The 22200-nt window shown below is 39.2% G+C and overlaps 1 protein-coding gene across 1 annotated transcript in view; it reads left to right on the forward strand.

The window, feature by feature from the left end:
* The window catches only part of LOC149275728 (polypeptide N-acetylgalactosaminyltransferase 9), a 111407-nt gene that overhangs the window by 45538 nt on the left and 43669 nt on the right, over positions 1 to 22200 (forward strand). Inside the window, exon 6 of the mRNA XM_089504384.1 lies at positions 4321 to 4438. Within this exon, the coding sequence (XP_089360510.1) occupies positions 4321 to 4438 (118 nt within the window). The remainder of the gene's footprint in view (positions 1 to 4320; positions 4439 to 22200) is intronic.

Below are 22200 nucleotides of genomic sequence, written 5' to 3' on the forward strand. Positions count from 1 at the left end.
TTTCCTGTGTTTGTATGAATCTTCAATAATGAGGAAGACAACATTTCAGAAATTTTGTTAAAATGTGTTCATTTGTTTGCCACGTTTTGGTGAGGTATAGTGGGAAGGCACTGTGTGTAGAAGGGTAGTAGAAGCAGCCAAAAAAATGGAGGATGGTATCATTGATGATTACGGGTGATTGATAGATAACAACATGTGGAGCATTTTTCCTTACTTTCTCACTCACGCAATCAGCATTTACAAGGGGAAGCATAGACATATAAGTGTGATGATGCCATTTTAACTTGTCAGTAGCAGCCACTGACTGATGGGGGTAAGAAGTGTGAGATAGTCACTTAGATTGAGGCTCATCTATCATACTGCAATTGTCAATAGTGTAGTGCATACAATTTACTGGGGTGAAGTGGATTGGAGAAGCTGTACAACTATAGTTCATTGTATTGATTTACTGGGACTGCAGCAAAAGTTTATTTTTCCTTTTTATGTTATTGAGTTATTTATTTTGGGGCTGATTTTCAATGTAAAAATACATTTAGGGGACAATTATTTAAATATTCTCCTATTAAGTTATGCCTTATTAATACACCTATGCTAGCAGCATAACCTTTTATTTTTTGAACAATTTTGGACAATAACTCATTAATATTGGTGACAAAGTATCCAGGTCAGGGGGCTGTGTAATGCGTGCAGTGCGATTTAGTTCTTGAAATACTCTTCCTGATTTGGGTTTCAAACAGTTGCACCTTTACACTACCAGCAAAAACTCTAGTTCTTTGGGCAATACAAAACAATAAACCAGTAATATTTGTGACAAATTAGGCAGAGTAGGGGCCTGTGCAATGTGCACATTATGCTTTAGTTCTTGAAATACTGTTCCTGTATTGGGGTTTAGTTGCCCATTTAAACTACCCTCAAAATATTTTCATTTTGGACAAAAAGAATGGATCAGAAAATATTGGTGGCAAATTAGGCAGGACTTTTTTCCATTTTTACTGGCGACTACAATTGTAAATGTCTGTGAGACAGAATGATTACAGTTTTCGTTGGTTAGACAGATCCAGCGGGAGGTAATACAACCAGCCGTATGCAGCTGCAGAAGGAGTACTAGCGAACATCCTGGCTGCAGTACTGGTAAAATATTCTCAACCTCACCTTCCAATGTGAGATGCAATTTTTGGCACTACCAAGGACTCACAGACGTGTCATGTTCTGGTGCCTTGGTGGGATTAAAGGCGAAGATTGATTTCTATAGTGAAGTACAGAATAAAACAATTAACATGCCACCACAACTGCCACTGGTGCCCTCGCTACAAGCACTGCCTTCACTGAAATGTTTCTAACACCCCAGAGTAAAGATGGGCACATGATAGCAGCAGATCTATTTTGGGGCTAGAGGAAAGTGACAAGTGGGATGGTCAATCCTTCCAGCAGACATGAGTCTTACTCTGCCTTGTGCACAAGTGGAAAAGGATATGGTCATCAACTACCACCACCACGATCACCATCATCACTAGTGCTCTCATTGCAACCCCCAAAAAATGCCACTACTACATCACCTGGTGTACAGAACCTTAGTTTAAGAGTGTGGGAGATGGGCGCACTGCAAGGTGCAAATTGTGCCATACGGAAGTGAACCTAACCTGCCTCTGCTGCTGTGGATCAACCCGTCTGCCTTACTCTGGGAGATCAATCCTTGTTCTTTCTTTCTTATCAATTCTTGTTTATTTCTAATATGGTGAGGGGAATGTAATATTGGGGAAATTTTGGTCATTTACAATCCTGTGCGGATATTGGAGGGGAAGGATTCAGTCTTGTACCAAATCGTTGGATGTGTCTGTCTGCCTGTGCCTGCCCTGCCTCTGCTGCGGCTCAATCTCCTTTTTTTTTCTCTGAGACAACAATTCTTTAAATATTTTTTTAATTTGGGGGGGGGGGGGGGTTTGATGGGATGCAAGTAAGAGCTTCCCTGACCATCATTACAATTATATGTTTTAAGGAGATTTTCTCTTAGACACAGATTTTTTGTGCAAATAAACCCAAATGGTATACTGTAGTAACTACATTGTTACTTTTTCACTTAATAGCTTTCTATTGAATAAGTGCCTAAAACAGAGCTTCACACTACTTGTTACTAGTTCTATAAAGAGTCAGTGAATAAATATTTTTACAAACATGAGAAGCTATCAAAGCCCTGCACTTACTAAGTATTTCTGGCTTTATCTGAAATGATCTGATGATCTTTAAGATCTGTGAAGAGAGTTATATCAGCATTTTGATATACGATCAGAGCATCCATCATGCTACTAGTGAATTGGATTGCTTAATAATTCTTCTGGGTGTCATTGCAGCGGATTGATACAACTATCTATATAAAAAGATTATTCAGTTCTTTGAAAGCAAAAAAATGCAAATATAAATGATATTTCAGCTCATTTATACAGAAAACACACTGTTACATTATATGGGATCAGACGGTCGACCAGCAACACATGCTTAAATAACTAGTTTATAATAATAATGACGTGCAGATCAATTGATACAATCACAATCAGGTATTCAAGGCCATTGCTGCCTACCTTGTTATATGGAGGGCTTCATATGATTTAAGAGAATAGGCTCCAAATGCACACTATTACATTGCTAACATAATGCAATGAATTTTCCATGAGGGTCTCCATTTGGACAAAAAAGCTTATTACGCTACGTGCCTGGTTTTGTTGCCTAGTGATGCTCTAAAACCGTTCTACTAAATGAACAGGGTTGGTCTTCTAAAACAAAAGTAACTCAATTAAGGGCCTTTTGCAAAAAGTCAGGTCACAACTAGATCATTAATGTCCTGTGAATACTATATTCTTCTGAATATTGAGGAGCTGGATTATAGGGAGTGACAATGTTATTCAACTCTAACCCTTTCCAGGTTCTAGCTACACTCACATCCAGTTATATGGACCTTCCAGTGCTTATGAAATTATAATTTCCACTACTAACCACTATATCACTAATTCTGATGTGACTAAAAATCAGCTTTGAATAAGTATTTGTCTTTGCCATTAATGTGTAAGATGCTTCATTACCTATCCATACCCTAGTTGGAGCTCCATTCAAATAGTTAAGTACTGACCTTCATGTATTGGTGATCCAACTATCATTCCACTGAGTGGAATAACATGATTTATTACTGAACTAACAGAAAACTAGAATTAATTAGTCCAGAATTGACAGGCGACCACATGGAGGCCAGACATTCATTACATCAGAGGCCATTTCTCATTAGACTTCAGAGACGTAATGAAGATGTGTTAAAAAAAATCTTACAGGAAGTCAGATATAAAACACTTCTGTCCCTTCTGTTTCTTCAATGTAGTGTATCTGGATATAAATGACACTGTGACTTAGAAAATAGCTGGCACTGACCTTGGAAAGGTTTAGTAGTTGATATACTACAGTTATGTAAAGTGCTGAATGGGGAAACTCCTAAAGCAAGAAAGCATTATCTATAACATTAATTTATGGACATGTACATAAATAATATAAAGTGTTTTTGATATATGAGAGAGGGAGAATATATATATATATATATAATGTGAGGTTGCTGATCATAGCCATCTTACATGCCCACAAAGAGTCCAAGCAAACAAAATATCGATTTATATCATGATATTGCTGATTATGTATCGCATGAAGGGGTTTTCTTTATTATTAAGACCAATAGTGGCCCATTAATCACTAAGATGAAAGTATTAGAATAAGTAAAAAGTTTTTATCCCTTGGAATTTGCAAAAAACTCTTCTCTGGGCCAACTCAGTTGACGTACTGCAAGCTGTGCTGACAGTTTAACCTAGGTTCAACAACTTTCTTTCAAAACAAGTTTCTGTTCATTGAAACTTTGATCAATGAGGCTTTAGTTGAAACAGCTAAAAGCTTGGCAGTGATCCAAAACAGGAGTTTACAGGAAGGTTACCGCGGATCAGGTATACTTTTTTTTATTGAACCTCTAATATGATCTTTTTTTAAAGCAGAAGAGTCATTGCCTCTGGATAAAACACGATTCCGGTGAGAAAATAATATTAAAGTCAATAAAGTAAGCGTAAATAAGACTCATCACCATAGCAAGAAATTCTGAACCTTTCACTTTTGGCTATGACGATAAGACCACTTTTCAACAGGACCATATTTTTATTCTCATATATTAGATGACTGCAACTGTATTCATACAAATAATAATATCAGGAATATTATTTTTAAAAATATGATTTTTCGAGTTTTATTTTCCTTTAAACAGTGATACTATTGATATGTCTATGTTTCTGTTAACACCAGGACTCCAGCCATGATTGGCTGCTCTTTTGTGGTGGATAGAGCATATTTTGGAGACACTGGACTTCTAGATCCTGGCATGGAAGTGTACGGGGGAGAAAATATTGAACTGGGCATGAGAGTAAGTATCAAATGCTAAAATCCCTTTTCTTCTAAACAGGTGATATTATTCAGCTGTTTATAACTAGCGCACAGAGTATTGCTCACCATAAAAATCATCATAATGGCTAAATTCAATGAAAAAGATTATAGTCACCATTGTATATTGCTCCATGGTACTATCTTAAATAATGTATAGTATAATAAAAACTATAGTTTCTGTTTCCAGCAATGCTGGCATTAGTTTCCAGAATTACTTGGCTTTTTGCTGCTGCCGCCAATGTCCTGGAAACTTTACAAAGTAAATTCTCGCTTTGTTTTGTACAAAGTAAATTAGTATTCGCCTTTTCATTCATTCCTTGTTGCTTGAACATTTTTTCCAGTGTTCTTAAAAAGTGTAGTTTAGAGTTTGCAATAATTAAGCAGCTGCGTTAGGGAAATGGTTGTTAACGGCAATAAAATAAATTACCATGCCATGGGCAAAATCATTGCCATGAGTATAAAGACAACGTCCCTTATAGATTGGTGCTGCTGGCCTGCACAGTGAAAAGAGCTTTTCTTAATCCGAAAAGCAGCATGATAAGTAAAATGGAATTGGCAGGGGGAAAGAGCAGCAAGACTGGAATTATTTTATGGGAATTACTTTAAAAAAGAGATTAAAGAAAGCATTACAAACATATAAATGTACAGCTAACACAATCACATATTTGGCAGCTGGCGACATCCAACTTGGTTTATGGAAAAGTAATTCTTTGTTTACATTTCCTTGTTGCCTTTTTTATCGTTATTTTTTTTTATTTTTTTGTTGTGGTAATAATAGCACAGGAGGTGAAATGATTCTATTTGAGCACAGACAGATGATTAAAGATACAGTACAAACTCTGTTACATGTGATAAATGAACACAAATATATAAAACTGTACAGTGCGACTTTTAAGTCAAACATAAAAAAGATGCTCTTTTCATCCGGCCGTGGGCTCTAATCGATAAGTTACAGAAACAGACCCTGGAGGTAGGCTCTGCCTACATAAATCCATTAAAATTCCTGGAAAAAAACGTGGAGCGCAGATGTGATTACCAAGATGTAAGAACCAATAAGGTTACAATGTCCATAAACACTCTGCCGTATTCTCTTTGGAAAAGAGAAGGTAGTGTGTTGGTTCAATGAATCTTTAATGAAAGAGATCAAAGATCAACTTTGGGGGGGGGGGGGAGGATTTATTCTCCCCAAGTCAAGATTATTCACATCAGAGGCGTTTCTAAATTTCTATGGGCCTGAAGCAAAAAGACAAAAAATTGGTGTTATCATGAATCATACATGAATTAAATAATGTCATAATTGTGATCAAAAGGTTCTTTCAAAATAAGATATATTATAGCAGCGTGACTTCATGGAAAATCTGTAACACACCTGTAAAGGTCTCTTCACTCCGTCCTTTAAGGCCTCTAATTTGCTTATATAATATATAGTAGCACAATGCCTTCAACGATCTTTAACTGTATGCAACAGTTCCATATAATAACTATATGGATTTTTCACGCAAACACCATTATGGAAAATGGCCTCTTTTAATGTATCAAATGTTTAATCTGTATAGTGTGAAGGTATAGTTGGAATAAAGAGTTCTCTTGAGACCTGAAAAGAATATGACTGTTCAGTCCCAGAAAAATGATTGTAAACGCACTGCAGACAGAGTGAATCAGCTAAGTGGTTACTGCAGGTGTCTGCACCCATGTTGAAGAATCTTTAATTTCAATTCAATCCCTGCTATGCCAGCCAAAATTTCAAAGCTCTTGCATGTTCAATTAAGATACATGTTTTCTATTTGTTTCACTTGCCTGTATTCAGATCCATATTTGCTTAAAGCCTGAAATCTAAAAAAGAAAAGAACAGATTTGTTAAATGAGATCTGGTGTTTACAGGCACAACAGATAAGCAGAAGAGATAAAGTGCTTTTCTTATATTATATAATGTTTTTTAGAAGCAGCACTTAACAGGGAATGCTTGATTATCGCTGCTGGTTTAATGCCTTTCCAAAAGGAAAAAAATAGTGCAGATTTGACACAATTTATTGCAATTTAAAATATATGTATTGAATTGGGTATTATATTTGGTCATTATTTAATGATATATTTTTTAACATTTAAAAAAAAAAAAAAAAGTCCTATAAATATTTAGTTTGTGGTGTCAAGAACCAAAATGTTTTGTTTTTATATTAAAAAAATTAGTAATAAACATGTCTTGCAGGAAAATAAGAATATGACTTTATTCTGACTAACCTTAACTCAACTGATTTAATAAGTCATTAAATGTTTTTGTAGCATGCATAGGCAATTATTTCCACCAATCCATGCACTCTACACACACTGGTCCCCCCATCCTCCAGATGCAAAGCATGTGTGCTCCTATTTCTCAACAGGCCCATATAGGCTAGAGCACTGGCATATGTCATATACTGGATGCCCACACCAAATTTTATCTTTCATGGAAAATACTTGATTGTTGGAAGGAGAGGTAGGGTAGACAGAGCTAACCAGAGCATTGTGTTGACTTTGCGTTTACAAAATTCAATTTATATAGACCTACTTTAAAGCACCAAATCCTATTGCGTTCTGGAAGAGTTGAAGGTTAAGTGCATCTTGACTTTGTGTGAGCAAATGTCAAGTTTTTTTTTCTTAAACATTCATCTGTCATGTTTTGGTTATTGAATGATCTCAGCAATAAATTAGCCTTGACAGGTACTGCACATATAGAGCCGATTGAATGCAAAAAGTAAATATTAAAGAATAAATAAATAAATACCTTTGTCAAGAGATATTTCAGTAGAATGAGATTTGAATTTTGATACAGAGGCTCTCCAGTGATGGATGACAGAACACACTCTCTTTGTTCTATTGAGAGAGTGTGTGCCAGATATGGCCCGATTCCCTGTGCAAAGCTATTGATTGATTGGGAGCCGCAGTTGTTTGGCTGGTAATGAATCATGAAATGATTAAGATACCGTTGGCTTCAGCAGTACACAGAGCTGTGAGCATATGATTACTCCTTTGCACTTTGAAGAACGTTTAAAAAAATAAATAAAAAAAAGCAAAGCAGTTGTGTTGCATTCTGCATGATGGCTAAAATGGTTGGATTTAATGTGGGTACATGGAATATATATATATTCCACCCAGAACGTCTCTTCTTGATGTCTCAAAAGACAGCAAAATCACCACATCATTCATCAAGACCTCTGCAAATAAATAAATCAAATCTTAGATCCAAACAGAGGTTGTAACATGATGGAGTCCAAGGAAAAATCACATTTATATATATTTATTTCACATCTTATTCAATGGTCAAAATGTTATTTAAGTTATGTAAGGCAGATTGACTTAATTCTACTATCCAGCTAGGCCAACTTGAAGAGCAACCTAAAGGTCAATCAAAATGCTTCTGTATGCTGGTTCAACTCCATAGGTTCATGTTGACTGCTGGGTACATCAGTTGAGGTATTCATGCATAGCAGCATACTAGTCATTTATGCAAGTCTTTCAGGTTGGTCAATGTGTTTGCCAATGTTTGAGTTTCATAGAATTCTGGGTCAACTTGCTTCCTTTTGTCAACTTGGATCCTTTTTTCAACTTGACTGCCAACTCAACGGCCAACATCACTTTCTGTGACAGGATGAGTTGCCATGCTTTTCATAGCAGTAATTTGCTTGTCAAGTTGACCGAGTTGACCTAAAACTTGGTCACGTTAAACTATGCAGCTTGATTTCACTGCCATGCCACTTAAACTAAACCCTTGGTGAATAGAACCTGATTATATTATTTATTACAAACATATACAGACCAAATCAGTATCCTGCGTGACAGAAAAAAAATATCAATGGGAATTCTCACAAATTGAAATGGTTTCTTCTATTTTCAGCTTGTTTCTGTGTGCGTTTGTTAGCTGTGTGGTAAATGTGTTTTTATGTCTGTCATGACATTTAGTCAGTATTTCCAAGGGGGCTATTCGTGAGATTAGAGGTGGCAGGTAGTGGCACAAATCTACCTTCTGGTTGACAAGAAAGTTTAAAATATTTCTTCTCTGTGTAATAAATTAAGAAGGACCCGATTGTTAAAATGCTTCTCTCTTAGTTCCTTTTGAAATTTGTTGCTTAGTGTGAAATGAAGTCCGCCTGGATATATAAGCTTTAAACTTTGGTATATTGGCAGTTTGTTTTCTTAAAAAACTCTTAAAGAGGCACTTTGGAGTCTCCGCCAACAATTTAGATTTGTCAAGAACGTCCTAGCCAATACGTAATGTCATTGAAGGAATCTGGGAGTGTGATGTGCAGAAGTCTGAACTTTACTTAGCAAAGGCAGCAAAGACAGTATGTTAGAGAGTAAATACATCAAAATGATTAAGGAGTGAGCAAGGACAAGAAAACAAACAAGGAAGCCTAGAAAATGAAACAGACAAAGCATCAGACAAGAAAGACAAGCAACATCAGCAGAAAAACTCTGCCAGAGCTTAAAGCTCCTACTCTTCATTTGTCAACAACATTCCAGTTCGACTAAGCTTTTTTGTCTCACAGCTTTGTGTATTTTGTGCTCATCTCCCTGGGTGCAGCGCATGATGATAGTTAATGACCTAAAACGTATAGAAATGGATAGAAGCAGAGCTGACAAAGCCCCTTTGCTTTAATGACTTCTCGGAAGTTTCTTACCTTTAATTGTAAAAGCCTTATGCAGCACATTTATCCATAACAGAACATCTCGGTAGGGTCTCCCGCAAACATGCAAAAAAATTTAAATAAGCATCATTATATGGTATACTAGATTTTGTTTTAAGATTTCTTTTTTCAAGCACTTGAAGGTGCGAGAAGATGGCTTTTGTTAATGACCTGTGTTTCGTATAAATGACTAGTCTTCTATTGTAAATACAATAAAGCGATTTTTTATAAATAGATTTATGTTTATTCACACCTAAAATACTAAAGGGAACTATAATTCAGCATACATCCATATGGGAAATGGCCATTATGGGGTCACTGTTTCTTTAGAAAGTGTGGCTAGGGGACAGGAATTTACTAAAACATTGTGATAGATGTTTATGTAACTAATATGTTTTGAGGAAAAATAATGTGTTCTATTTTTATAACTTAATTTATAAACAAATTTTCTGCCATTTCTATACACATTCATGTAACTCTAAGTGCTATCGATCACTGTGATATACTTATATTCAGCATACACCCTAAAAAAAGAGATTTTAGTCCCAAAAGGGGACTATCCTTCCTAAAGCACTTGATAGGTATGATATACATTTGGGCAAGGTCAATATTGTCCTGTGGGAATTCTACACCAAAAAGTCTGCACCATACCTCAGTACTTTGCTTTTAACTTGGCACGTGGAGAATCTATTTGGTTTAAGATGACATAGTTCGGGATACTCAGCTATGGCACTCATTTTGTAATATATTGACGAATAACATTGACTTAACACATTATAATAATCTGGTACTAAGCAAATACATTTTCCTCTTCTGCTCAGTAATTAAGCGCTTGTTGTACAACTGTTATACAACTTCTGTTTGGGAATGATTACTTTTTAAAGTTGGCAACACAAAGTAATATCTGGGAACATGAGAGCTACCGCAAGAATAACAAAACAGAGATATACGTAATAATCACTAGGTTTAGCAGTTATATCGAGCATAACTGTAATATGATTTTTCCTATTGCAGCTTTTTAATCATATGGCTACTGCATAGCAGCAATTTATACTCACCATGTAGAAAACAATACACTAATAGCGTATATTTGCGTTTGCATTTGTACGTGAATACAAACTAAATTTACGTTTCCCTGTTTCTGCACTGTGTTTGCCGAAATGAGTGTATAAATAAGAAAAAAAAAAAGTCTACTTCATGTTGTTCTCATAAAATTGTTTATAAACTACTCTATAATCAATTTATAGCCAGGTGCTAAATTTATATTTTAGGACACCTTAAGGAATTATTGTATAAAATGTGCATTTTATTGATTAAGTCTATCACAAAGCTGAAAAAAAGTTATTTTGCCAGATACATATATTTCAGATTCTGTTGAGTATGTAATCCTCATATATTTCTTCCAAAAAAATAAAATGAATTCTAATAAATCTATAAAAAAAGCATTAAAATAATTATGATAATTTGGTGCTATTTCTAGAATTAACTTACAAATCTGAAGTGATATGTTTCATATTCAACTCTTTCCATCACAGTAAAGTGCAGAGTGCACTTACCATTACTCTTCTGTGTAATGAGTTTTCTATCTTAAACCAACCTTTATCAGTTTTAAAGGTTTGATGCAATTGTTGGGGTTTGTTCACTGAAAGGAGAGTTGGCAAGAGAGCTGTGACTTCACAAAATATTTTGAAGGGCTAGCATTGACATATTCTTGCTGGTCCTGCATAACATAATGTGTTAGGAGACTTTATAGATATATCACTGATTTAACTATATATTTTACAGGACCAGCCAAGCTCTTCCTACATCAAAAGTGCACTGAATTTGAACCTTCATAATTAACTCACCCTGTAGTGAATATACCCCTTGTATTGCATGAATTAATCTCAGGGTCACATAGAAAACAGAAAAATGCACTGACCGTGGCCTAGGGTTTGGTTAGGTCAAATGTAAGCTAAAAGACCTCTCGCTCCATTATGATTCTACTTTGAAGCTGTCCATACCAACATCTTTACCCAAATGATTGAATTTACCAAAACATTAGTTGCCACAAGCTGAAAACGTGCTCTGAGAATCTGGGGAGTGAGGTTGTGTGTGAAACGTTCTGTGAGATTGAGACTTGATAGGATATAAGTAAGTTGGATATCTAAGAAGAGCATCTTTCATATTGTATAGTTTATGACTTAAAAGCTTTCATCTTGCACCCACTCACACACTCTTGAGAGTGCTAGGATAATTCAGCTTTCATACAAGCATCTGCTTATATATACCTATTCTGTACCTCTGAATAGAATGAATACTGTTTTGTACAGTAAGCACAGGGGCTGAAAATCAACACTGCATTATTTCTTTTAACCTTGTCTGTACTTGTTTACACTTGTTTTATGCTATGAATACCAGATTTCCTTTTATGCTCCTAGTGCTACATGTATATGTATATGTTTCTTTACAAATTGTGCAATCTCTCCTTTCGTTCACATACTTTACCCTTGTTTACTTTGACCTCCACATTCCACACAGCCCATATATTTATTGCCTCATATCAACAGATGCAGAACTCACAGCTAACATTGATTTAAACTGCATACATTTAATCATTTAACCGCATAGATGTTAATTGACTAGTTTTTTTCTCAGAGTTTATTTATTAAACACTGGCTTTTTACAGGTGAGTTTGAAGTTCCAATTCACTGGCTACACTATGCACAATATATGGCAAACCCCAGTGAGCTTATGCTGCAAAAAGGGTTGAGCTGACTCCGTATAACAAATAAATCACTGTATGAGATGATGAAACCTTACTGATTTAACTATGCATTATACAGGGCCAGCAAACATCTTTTTTGCAGGCAAATCTTACTGGAGGGTTTTCATAACGTCTTGTGTAATTGGTGAAAGGAAACTGCCCTTCAAACTCATATTCTCTTTTTTATGAGCATATATATGAGCAGTGTTCTGTATACTAGTTAACACTCACACAACGTAGCTAGTTTACAGTCACACACCCTTATACCTGGTTAAATATACATTTAAAATACTTGCATAGACAATCCTTGTTCTTCCTTATATTTATTGGTCATTTGGCATGCATGTTTGGTACAAGGGGAGAATATAGAATATGGAAAAATAGTTTTAACCCCTGCAAACCTATATTAGAAATCAGCTATGCAATCTCCATTCAGGAATCAGTGATTTGTTATATTTGTATTACATTTATAAATCAATCAAACCACTGGAGCAATTTTGGTTTTGTTATAGACGTGTTTAGTTACTATATTAAACAAGCACTGCCTAAAACATTTTCCATTACCTTATTGCACCGGTATTTGTGTCTTTTGATATAGTATCTGACACACTCATATTTTTTGTTTTTCTGATCTATTGAAAATTTGATCTTTCTTGCTATGTTCAATTCACAAAAGTGTTTTCTGAGAAACACTTGGCAGTGTTCCTTTGATCTCTGTATAATTTTTTATTTGAATTTAACCAGAATGGAAACTTTTCTAGTTTTACCATTGACAAGGTCAGGCTCTTAAGCGGATCAAGAATCCTCATGCATTGCTTCTGTATTACTGACAGGCCTCGGTCATCTTTGACTCAGTTCATATTCCAAAATGTTCTTCCCCAGTGACCCCTTATAAAATATTTTAACATACACAAAGCAAAAGAGCTCATCGTGCCTTGATCCAGTTAAGTCCAACCCTCTGTTTGAATCCTTTGTTTATTATATATATTTTACACTGAGATCTATGACAATTTCTATTTCAGGCAGCCATTTAAACAAAGCATGCATTTTAAATTAATTTGTAAGTACAAATTTGTAATTTGTAAGTACGTTTAGTCAGATAGCAACAGCAGATTCAGTAGCACTCTTACAATCAATGGAATAATTTAAAGTTACACACAATAACAAACTGGTACAAAAAGAGAAGAGGGCTCTGCTCTTGCGAGCTTCCAATCTAGTCGGCGGTTGAGGAGGAAGTGAAGCAATAGGAGAAGACAGCTTGGATGGGGATGAGTTGGTCGAGTCAAGATGATCTGAACAGGTTGTTGGTCTTTTAGATGGCTTGATTAGGATGATGGGTGACAGTGGTCTGAAGAAAGGTGGGTTTTTAGAGAGCTTTTGAAAGACGAGTAAGAGGGAAAAAGTCTAATTGAGCAGGGAAGGGAATTCCACAGAAGGGGTACAGCATGAGTGAAATCCTGAATATGGAGTGAGAAGAGGTAATGACAGTAGAAGAGAGATGCATGTCATTAGAAGAACAAAGAGTTAGGAGTGTATTTGGATAGGAGGGTAGATATATAGGGGTCTGTAGAGTTATTTAGGGCTCTGTAGGTCAGGGTCAGAAGCTTGAATTTGATTCTGAAGGGTATGGGAGATAAGGAATGGTGACAAATAAAGATTATTCTAGTTGCCGTGTTAAGGATGGATTGGAGCAGTGAAAGGCAGGAGAGGGGGGACCAGTTAATAGGGAGTTGCAATAGTCCAGATGGGATATCACAAGGGAGTGGATTCATATTTTTGTTTTTTCTTATGTGTGGAATGAGCAAATTCGGAAGATGTTTTTCAGGTAAAGGTGTCAGGATTTGGTGAGGGATGTCAAAAAGAGTACAATCGAGTGTTGCACCAAGGCAGCGAACTTGGTTTGTCGATTGGATAGTGGAGTTCTCAACAGCTAGAGATATGTCAGGAATTGTGGACAGAGAGGATGGTGGGATTACCATAAGTCTTGGTGATGTTGATCTTTAGGTAATGGGATGCCATCAATGATACAATTACTGAAAGACAGTCTGTGAGGCAAGTAAAAAGAGAGGGGAAAGGTCAGGAGAGGAAATATAGATTAGGGTGTATTCTGCATATAAGTACATTTTAAGTTATAAGTACATTAATAATATTAGTATTCTTTAACCCCTTCATTCCCCTATAGACGTACCGGGACGTCCAAAAAACGCCCACAAAGAAACCCCTATGGACGTCCCGGTACGTCCAGCCCTTCGTGCAGCGTCAGGGACACATCCCTGCCGCTGCACGGGAGACCAGCCTGGACACCCCCCTGGCAGCAGAATCAGGCACAGAGACGCTGCGATCTCTATGCAGGTCTGTGAGGACCTGCATAGAGATCACAGTGTGATTGGTGCAGGGGGGTCGCGAGAAACTATCTCTCTCACTCCCCCTCCTGTCTTGAAAGAGAAAAGCAGAAAAAAAAAAAAAAAAAGTTAATTCATTTAAAAAATAATATTAAATAAATCATTAAAATAATATATATAATACAAAAAAAAATTATAATGTGAACTGTGATGTCATTGTGACATCACTGGCATGTTCAGGAGGACCTCTAACCATTTCTGTGTAAAAATAATATCTAAAAAATAAAAAAAATGTAAAAAAATTAAAATTAATTAACTTGGAGGGGATTTTCCATCACTTTACCTAATTTTGTGAGGATTCAGAGGGAAAATGTAAAAAAAAAAATTATTTTATTTTTCTAATCTTTGTTAGTTTTTACTAAATTTCCCATTCTAAGTTTTCAGCTAATCATCCAACTATGGTATCAAACGAAAGCTCTATCTCTCCTTGGAAAAAAAAAAATATAGTTTACATGGGTACACTATTCACAGGAAAAGAGAATCATCGCTAAACCGACATACCCAGGGCCGGCCGGAGACTTAACGCCGCCTGGGGCGAAGTTTAAAATGCCGCCCCCCGCCGACGCCGGGGGGGGGGGGCGGCGGCATTATCTACCCCCCCCGGTACTTACCCTTAAACAGTCCTGCGGCGAGTCTCCCTGTGCTGCCACGGTGCCGGCTTGTAATGCTGAGCGCCGGAAATTCACGTCACTTCCGGCGCTCTGCATTACAAGCCGGCACCGAGACCGAACAGGTAAACTCGCCGCAGAGGGGAGAGAGGGGCGCCGAGCGGGTAAGCGAAAACCACTCGGTGCCCCTCTCTCTCTCCTCCGCTTCAAAAAACCCCCCCAAAAAACCGCTTGGGGCGGCAAAGTGCCGCCCCTTCTGAAGTGCCGCCTGGGGCAATTGCCCCAGTCGGCCCCATTGTAGGGCCGGCCCTGGACATACCCCACAAATGGCAAAACTGCTCTGGGCTTTAAGGTACCAAAAACCCCTGGGATTGAAGGGGTTAAACCTGAAAGAAAAATCAAAACAAATTGTTTAGTAGAAGCTACAGCTCCACAGCTGCAGCAGAACACCTCCTGCATGGTTAGATGATTTGTATCACTGAATGCCTGCCTAAAGCAGCTAATCAGTGTCAAGAAGTGCTTGAGCATAGGGGGGTCTCGACTCCCCCAAGCCAATTGATAGAGCTGACTGGTGGTACGTATATAATGTTTTAAGCGGATGTGTTTGGCAGGACAAAAAGTAGCTTGTAGAAGAGGTAAATATATACGGATATGCTGCAGTATCCCTCCATGCATTTGCAAGGGGGATACCTCATAATTAAAGGGGTCGCTCATCTTTCATATGCATTAAAATGCATACAATGAATGGGATGTCCCTTTAAACACATCAGAAACAATTTAAATTTTTAATAAGATGAAAACAATCCCTACATTGTTGTCATGACTGGTACATAAGCTCACAAAGTTAGCTGTTAGTACAATTTATGGTATACATACGCATATTTTTGTTATGCACTACATGGAATAGATTTTTCAGATATATTTTCTAGACTTGTGCATTCGTCTTCGGGCGAACATGAAAACGAGCACGAAGAGGCCGTTTTTTTGTTCGTTCCGAAGGAACGTAGAACAGAATACAGTGCCGGCAAACCGTAGGCGAAGACGAAGACTCACAATCACGAAGATTCGAAGATTCTTCGTGATCGTCTTCGTTTTTGCCGCGCAACCGCCAAAATTTCAAACAGGAGTGAGCTGATCCTCGTCTGTCCAATCAGCTCACTCTTGTGACGTAACGCTAAGGGTCTCGTCCAATGCCTGTGCTGCTGTTTTTTGAATTCTGAAGGCGCCTTTATAAGACCAGAGCTTGCCTGAGAGATCCATTCATTTTTCGCTGTGACTGCTTTGGCAACACTGCTGTGCTGCATCCGAGCGTTACAGAGAGAGATTGTTCTGTTCTGTGTGAGACTGGTAAGCCTTAGCCTGCCATTTCTCACTGTGTACTTCATCCTCACTTCAGTGCTACTTAATTAATATATTTAATAATAATAATTTGATTAATTTAATTTTTTTAAAATTAATTTGTCATCAACTTTAGTGTAAGTGCTGTTGAGTTGACAGTGCACCCAGTGCCTCAGTGGCACTGGGGTGCCCTTGCCCTGGGCTGGCACTAGTGCCTATTGCCTGTCCTGCTTAAATAAATTAAATAGAATTTATAAATTACAATTTAATAGAATCTATAATTTAATAGTTCATTATAATATTATATATATATATATATTTGTCAGTCATATATATATATACTATAGTATACTAGTGTAGAGTGTACTGTAGACATTCATCTACTAGTGTCTAATTTAAAATCAGTAATATTAATTAATATAATTAATAATTGAATTCATTATAAAATTATATATATATTTGTCAGTTATAGTTAGTAATAGTATACTAGTGTAGAGTGTACTGTAGACATTCAGAACATCTACTAGTGTCTAATCTAAAATCAGTAATATCAATAATTCTCTAATTCTTTCTTATCTTAATAGTTAATTAAATTAGCTATAAATAAAAGTAATAATATTAATTAATTACTACTAGCGTATAGTTCAGCTAATCTTATTAGTACTGGTGCTGCAGCTCTATAGTTTGTGCTTTGTTTTAGCAACAGTAAGAGACCAAGTCAATTTTTCTTAATTAATCTTTCATTTTATTTCATTTGTTTTGCTCACCTCAGTCCATCAGTGAAGTGAACTTGTTGGGCTAGTGAGTGCAGCCGCATAAGTGCTGTGTTTTTTTTTGATCAGCAAGCAGTGACGTTAACTGTTTTGCAAAGATTTTCTCATTTATTTTACATTTTATTTCAATTTTATTAAAAGTACCCTTAGTGTTTTGCTCACCTCAGTCCATCAGTGAAGTGAACTTGTTGGGCTAGTGAGTGCAGCAAGCAGTGAAGATAACTGTTTTGCTGTGACATTTTATTTTATTTCTAATTCTTTTCAAGAAAAATTGACTGTGACGAGCTGTACTAAGCAAAGCTTCAAGCTACTAGCTGTAGTACTAAAATAATTCTAATCTTCTTTAATCTTAATCTATAATATATTATAAATAATAATATTCTAATTCATAATCTATAATATAAGTAATTCTAATTCTAAATTCTAATTCATAATCTATATTCTTCTATCTATAATACATAATATATAAGTAAATTAGTTCTAATCTATTAATATTATATAACTTAATATTAATTAATAAATCATATACTGAATCTGATTTAACCTCACTTTAGCTTAGTGGGTTTGAGAGCGTCTGCCTAGAGGTAGACTTATAGTAAGGAAATATAGCTTTAGGCTAGCATAGTGGTAGGCTAAGCTCTTAGGCCCGTGTAAATTCAAATTAAAAATAAAATACTGCTAGTTATTAAATAGTTAATCTTGAGTTAATAATTTCAATAACTTTAGGATTTTGGCAGATTGCACACAGCACAGTGCAGTAGTGCATAGTTTTACTTTTTAAGCAGTAGCACTGAAGAGAACTTCCTCTAATTTTTTTGTCTTTAATTCGTTTTTCCTTTTTTTTATTTTTATTTTTTTATTTTTTTTTTTATAGTTTTTTAAACACTACACTACACTACACTACACTACACTACACACACAACACAAAATTTGAAATGGATCCTCCTTTTGGGACTAAGGAGGGACAAGCTCCATCTACCACCACCACCACCACCACCAGCACCACCACCAGCACCACCACCAGCTCTAAGATGCAGCCTTTGCGTCAGTCTAGTCGGCCAAGTAGGCCAAGCTCTCGCTTATCATTTGGGGAAGCATTGCTTGAAGGATCATCAAGTAAAGGAAAGGCACCAAAAGCAGGCAGTAGTAGTGCGGCTAGGCCCACAAGCTCTATGGTTTTTTACGGAAAGCCTAAAGCACCAGAAGCACGTTCAAAGTTAAAGGGTAGCACAAGTAGTACCAGCCCAGTGACTAAAAAGAAGTGCCTTTTGCCCCAAGCAGCATCTTCCCCATCCACCAGCAGCATGCAAGGTACCAAGCAGAGCCAAATTAGCAGCAAGACTCAGAGGGGTCCCAAACCAAAGCGATCTCATTCCTTTGTAGGGAAAACCACCACCACCACCACCCCCGCCTCTACCACCACTAGTGCTGCGCCTACTGTTCCCACTGGTACCGCCACGCCATGTCCTCCTAGTACCTCTAGCAAGCCACCAAGTCCTTACAAAATTTTTGTAAAGACAGTTAGAGAGAGGGCTACACATAGTGGAACTCCACCTAGCGAGGTAGCAGAGGAGCCTGAGACTGAGAGGCCAAGTGCAGAGTCTATTCTTCCTGCTCGCACTACTACTAGTCACGAGTCTCACGACGATATCAGTCTTAGCTCCAGCCTAGCAGGAATTCCATTCGATCTGGCTAATGAAGAGCTAGACTATGAGCCAGAGGAAGTAGAGGAGATGAGTGGTCAGGAATCAGATTCCTCAGGGAGCAGTGTCCAAATGACTAGTGCACAATTTTCCCCTGAGCCTCCACCTTCTCCGCTACGATCATCACCATCACCACCACCAGCAGCAGCAGCAAAACCTAGCAAATCTAAAGCAATTAGCAGTCCCACTATGGCCAGTACTGTTACCACCAGTCCCACCACCACTAGTTCTGCCTCTGTTCATCCACCCCGAGCAGTAAGAGCAGCACCCAAGGCACACTCCAAGGCTATGCGCGCCCCAATTTGGGAGCACTTTGAAAATGTTGAAGAAGGGCGCTATGGAAAGTGCAAACATTGTGGGAAGCTAATAAGCAGAGGGAAAGTGTCTGGCCATTTTACCAGTGCTAGCATGAAGCATCACCTCAGCACTCAACACAACGCTGTGCTATTGGGGAAAGATGCAGAGGTAAAACTTAGTGCAGGCAGCATAGCTGGTGGCCGTGGAAAAACCCCAACAGCTTCTTCTTCTGAGCCAATAGCAGCAGCAGCAGCAGCAGCAACTAGTGCTGGCAGCCAGAGACCAAGGCAGGTTGGAGCACTGCATGCCCAGCCCACCCTGGAAGAATTTGGGGCATTCCACTCCAAGAGAACGATGCCCAAACAGCAGGCCAATAAAGTAACGCGACTTATTGGTCAGTTCATTGCTGTTGGAGGGGCATCCTTCTCCATGATTGAAGGGGAGCCTTTCAAACAATTGATGGCGGCTGTGGCTCCACAATACACAGTTCCGTCACGTTCCACTTTCAGCAGGAACATTGTCCCCTCGCTGTATCGGTCCTGTGTTGCAGCAGTGAAAGAGGAGCTTTCCAAGGCTGCTGGTCAGTGTGTTCATTTCACTACAGATTTGTGGAGTGCACCTAGCGCCCAGCATGCCTTTCTTTCTTTGACAGCACACTGGTGGCAGCCCGGTGTGTCTAAGGAAGTTGCTGCAGCAGGCTACCGATCATTCCTTCTCCATGCAGAAGTGATGGATGAAAAGCACACTTCCCAAAATATTCTGCATGCGATTAGGAAAATGTTTAGCCTTTGGGTGGGAGCAGAGGCGGGCACCAATGTTGAAGTTGGTTTTGTGGTAACTGACGGAGGTGCCAATATGGTGAAAGCGCTGCGAGATGGTCATATTGTTGGTGTGCGCTGTGCAGCCCACATCATCCATCTTGTAGTGAAGGCAGCAATGTCAGAAGGAACTAATGTGGCAGCAGTAGTTCTGTCCCGCTGCAGAAAGATCGCTGGGCACTTTCACCATAGTGTTAAGGCTAGCCAACTTTTGAGGGAAGAGCAAGAGAGGTCAGGTCTTCCCGTACACTGCCTACGTCAGGATGTCAGTACACGGTGGAACTCCACGTTAGACATGCTAGAGAGGATTTTGGAGCAGCAGAGGGCAATCCATAATCTTGCCTCAGAGCACAATATTGGGATTACCTCTCCATTGAATAGGGAGGATTGGACAGTGATCGCCCAGCTAGTGGCAGTCCTTAAACCATTCAGGGATGCCACAGAAAATTTAAGCTCAAACACTGCCAGTCTGGCCCAGGTAATCCCAGTGTTCTCCCATCTAGGCAGCAAGATGGATGTGTTCCTTGGAAACCGTGAGGCTGTTCAAGGTGGCACTCTACATCCTGACGTAGCAGCCATAGTCAGGAAGCTGAAGGATCTGCTAAAAGTACACCTTCGCAAGCGAATGGAAGAGAGTCCCGAAATGATGCTAGCGTGCCTTTGTGATCCAAGAATTAAGGGAAAGCTAGCTTTGAAATTCAATGTTCTCAGTAGCTACCGGGAGCAATTGGTCAACAAGGTGCGTGACTGGCAGCGTAAAATGGGAATGCTGTCCGAGGAGGGTGAGGTGCAGGAGGAGGAAGAGATGATGTGGTCTGCTACCCCTAGCAGCAGCATCAGCAGCAGTGCCACAAGCAGCACAACACAGCTGAGTGGAGCAGCTGCGTTTTGGGAAGAGGCACTTGGCAGTATAGTTGGACCATCTGACAGAGCTAGCAGCAGAAAGGAGAGTAGTGCTGCTGAAATGGTCAAACTTTACCTCTGTGAAGTTCCTTCTGCTCCTAATGTTGATCCTCTTAGCTACTGGGATGAAAAGAAGAGTGTGTGGCCTGCACTCTCATGGGTTGCGCAGCAGCTTCTATCATGTCCGCCAACCACTGTTCAAAGTGAGCGCGTGTTTTCTATGACTGGAAACATACTGAGTCCACAGCGCTCACGCATGGCACCTCATCTGATGGAGCAGATTGCCTTTCTTAAATTCAATCTGCCCAAATTGGGTTACCCAGCTCTTAGCTTGGAAAGTTAAATTTTTTCTCTCTAATGTTTAAGGTAGTTTCTCCCCCTGGTTGCACTTGCTGCGGTGTGGCAATGCCTGCTACCTCCGCTGGTGTAGCCAATTTACGCTAGGGCCTAGTGTCTGAGCTCTGTAAGTCCGCTCCCAAACGCCTAGGACTGACAGTCTTTGGATGCTTTGCCCTGGGGTGAAACAGGTGAGTGGGTCGTCAATTGCCCACTCATTCACCTTTTTCCGTTTCCAACGCTGCTGCTGGTGGTGGTGCCAGTATCTTTTGCCAGTTCGCTTCCTGGCTGAAATCATGCCTCAGATGTCCCTAATGGAAAGGGTAGTTTCTCCCCCCTGGTTGCACTTGCTGCGGTGTGGCAACGCCTGCTACCTCCGCCGGTGTAGCTAGCTTATGCTAGGGCCTTGTGTCTGAGTTCTGTAGGTCTGCTCCCAAACGCCAAGGACTGACAGTGCTTGGATGCTTTGCCCTGGGGTGAAACAGGTGAGCGGGTCGTCAATTGCCCACTCATTCGCCTTTCCCAATTCTGCTGCTGCTGGTGGTGGTGCCAGTGTCTCTCTTCAATGCCAGTTCGCTTCCTGGCTAGTGTCATGCCTCGAATGTCCCTGATGGTAAGGGTAGTTTCTCCCCCCTGGTTGCACTTGTTGCGGTGTGGCAACGCCTGCTACCTCCGCCGGTGTAGCCAGCTTACGCTAGGGCCTTGTGTCTGAGTTCTGGAAGTCCGCTCCCAAACGCCAAGGACTGACAGTTTTTGGATGCTTTGCCCTGGGGTGAAACAGGTGAGCGGGTCGTCAATTGCCCACTCATTCGCCTTTTCCAATGCTGCTGCTGCTGCTGCTGGTGGTGGTGCCAGTGTCTCTTCTCTGCCAGTTCGCTTCCTGGCTAGTGTCATGCCTCAAATGTCCCTTATGGTAAGGGCAGTTTCTCCCCCCTGGTTGCACTTGCTGCGGTGTGGCAACGCCTGCTACCTCCGCCAATGTAGCCAGCTTACGCTAGGGCCTTGTGTCTGAGCTCTGGAAGTCCGCTCCCAAACGCCAAGGACTGACAGTTTTTGGATGCTTTGCCCTGGGGTGAAACAGGTGAGCGGGTCGTCAATTGCCCACTCATTCGCCTTTTCAATGCTGCTGCTGGTGGTGGTGCCAGCATCTCTTCTCT

The sequence above is a fragment of the Sceloporus occidentalis genome, unplaced genomic scaffold (assembly GCF_023333645.1).
Source record: "Sceloporus occidentalis isolate IW3139 unplaced genomic scaffold, rSceOcc1.0.p SCAF_269, whole genome shotgun sequence".
NCBI lineage: Eukaryota > Metazoa > Chordata > Lepidosauria > Squamata > Phrynosomatidae > Sceloporus > Sceloporus occidentalis.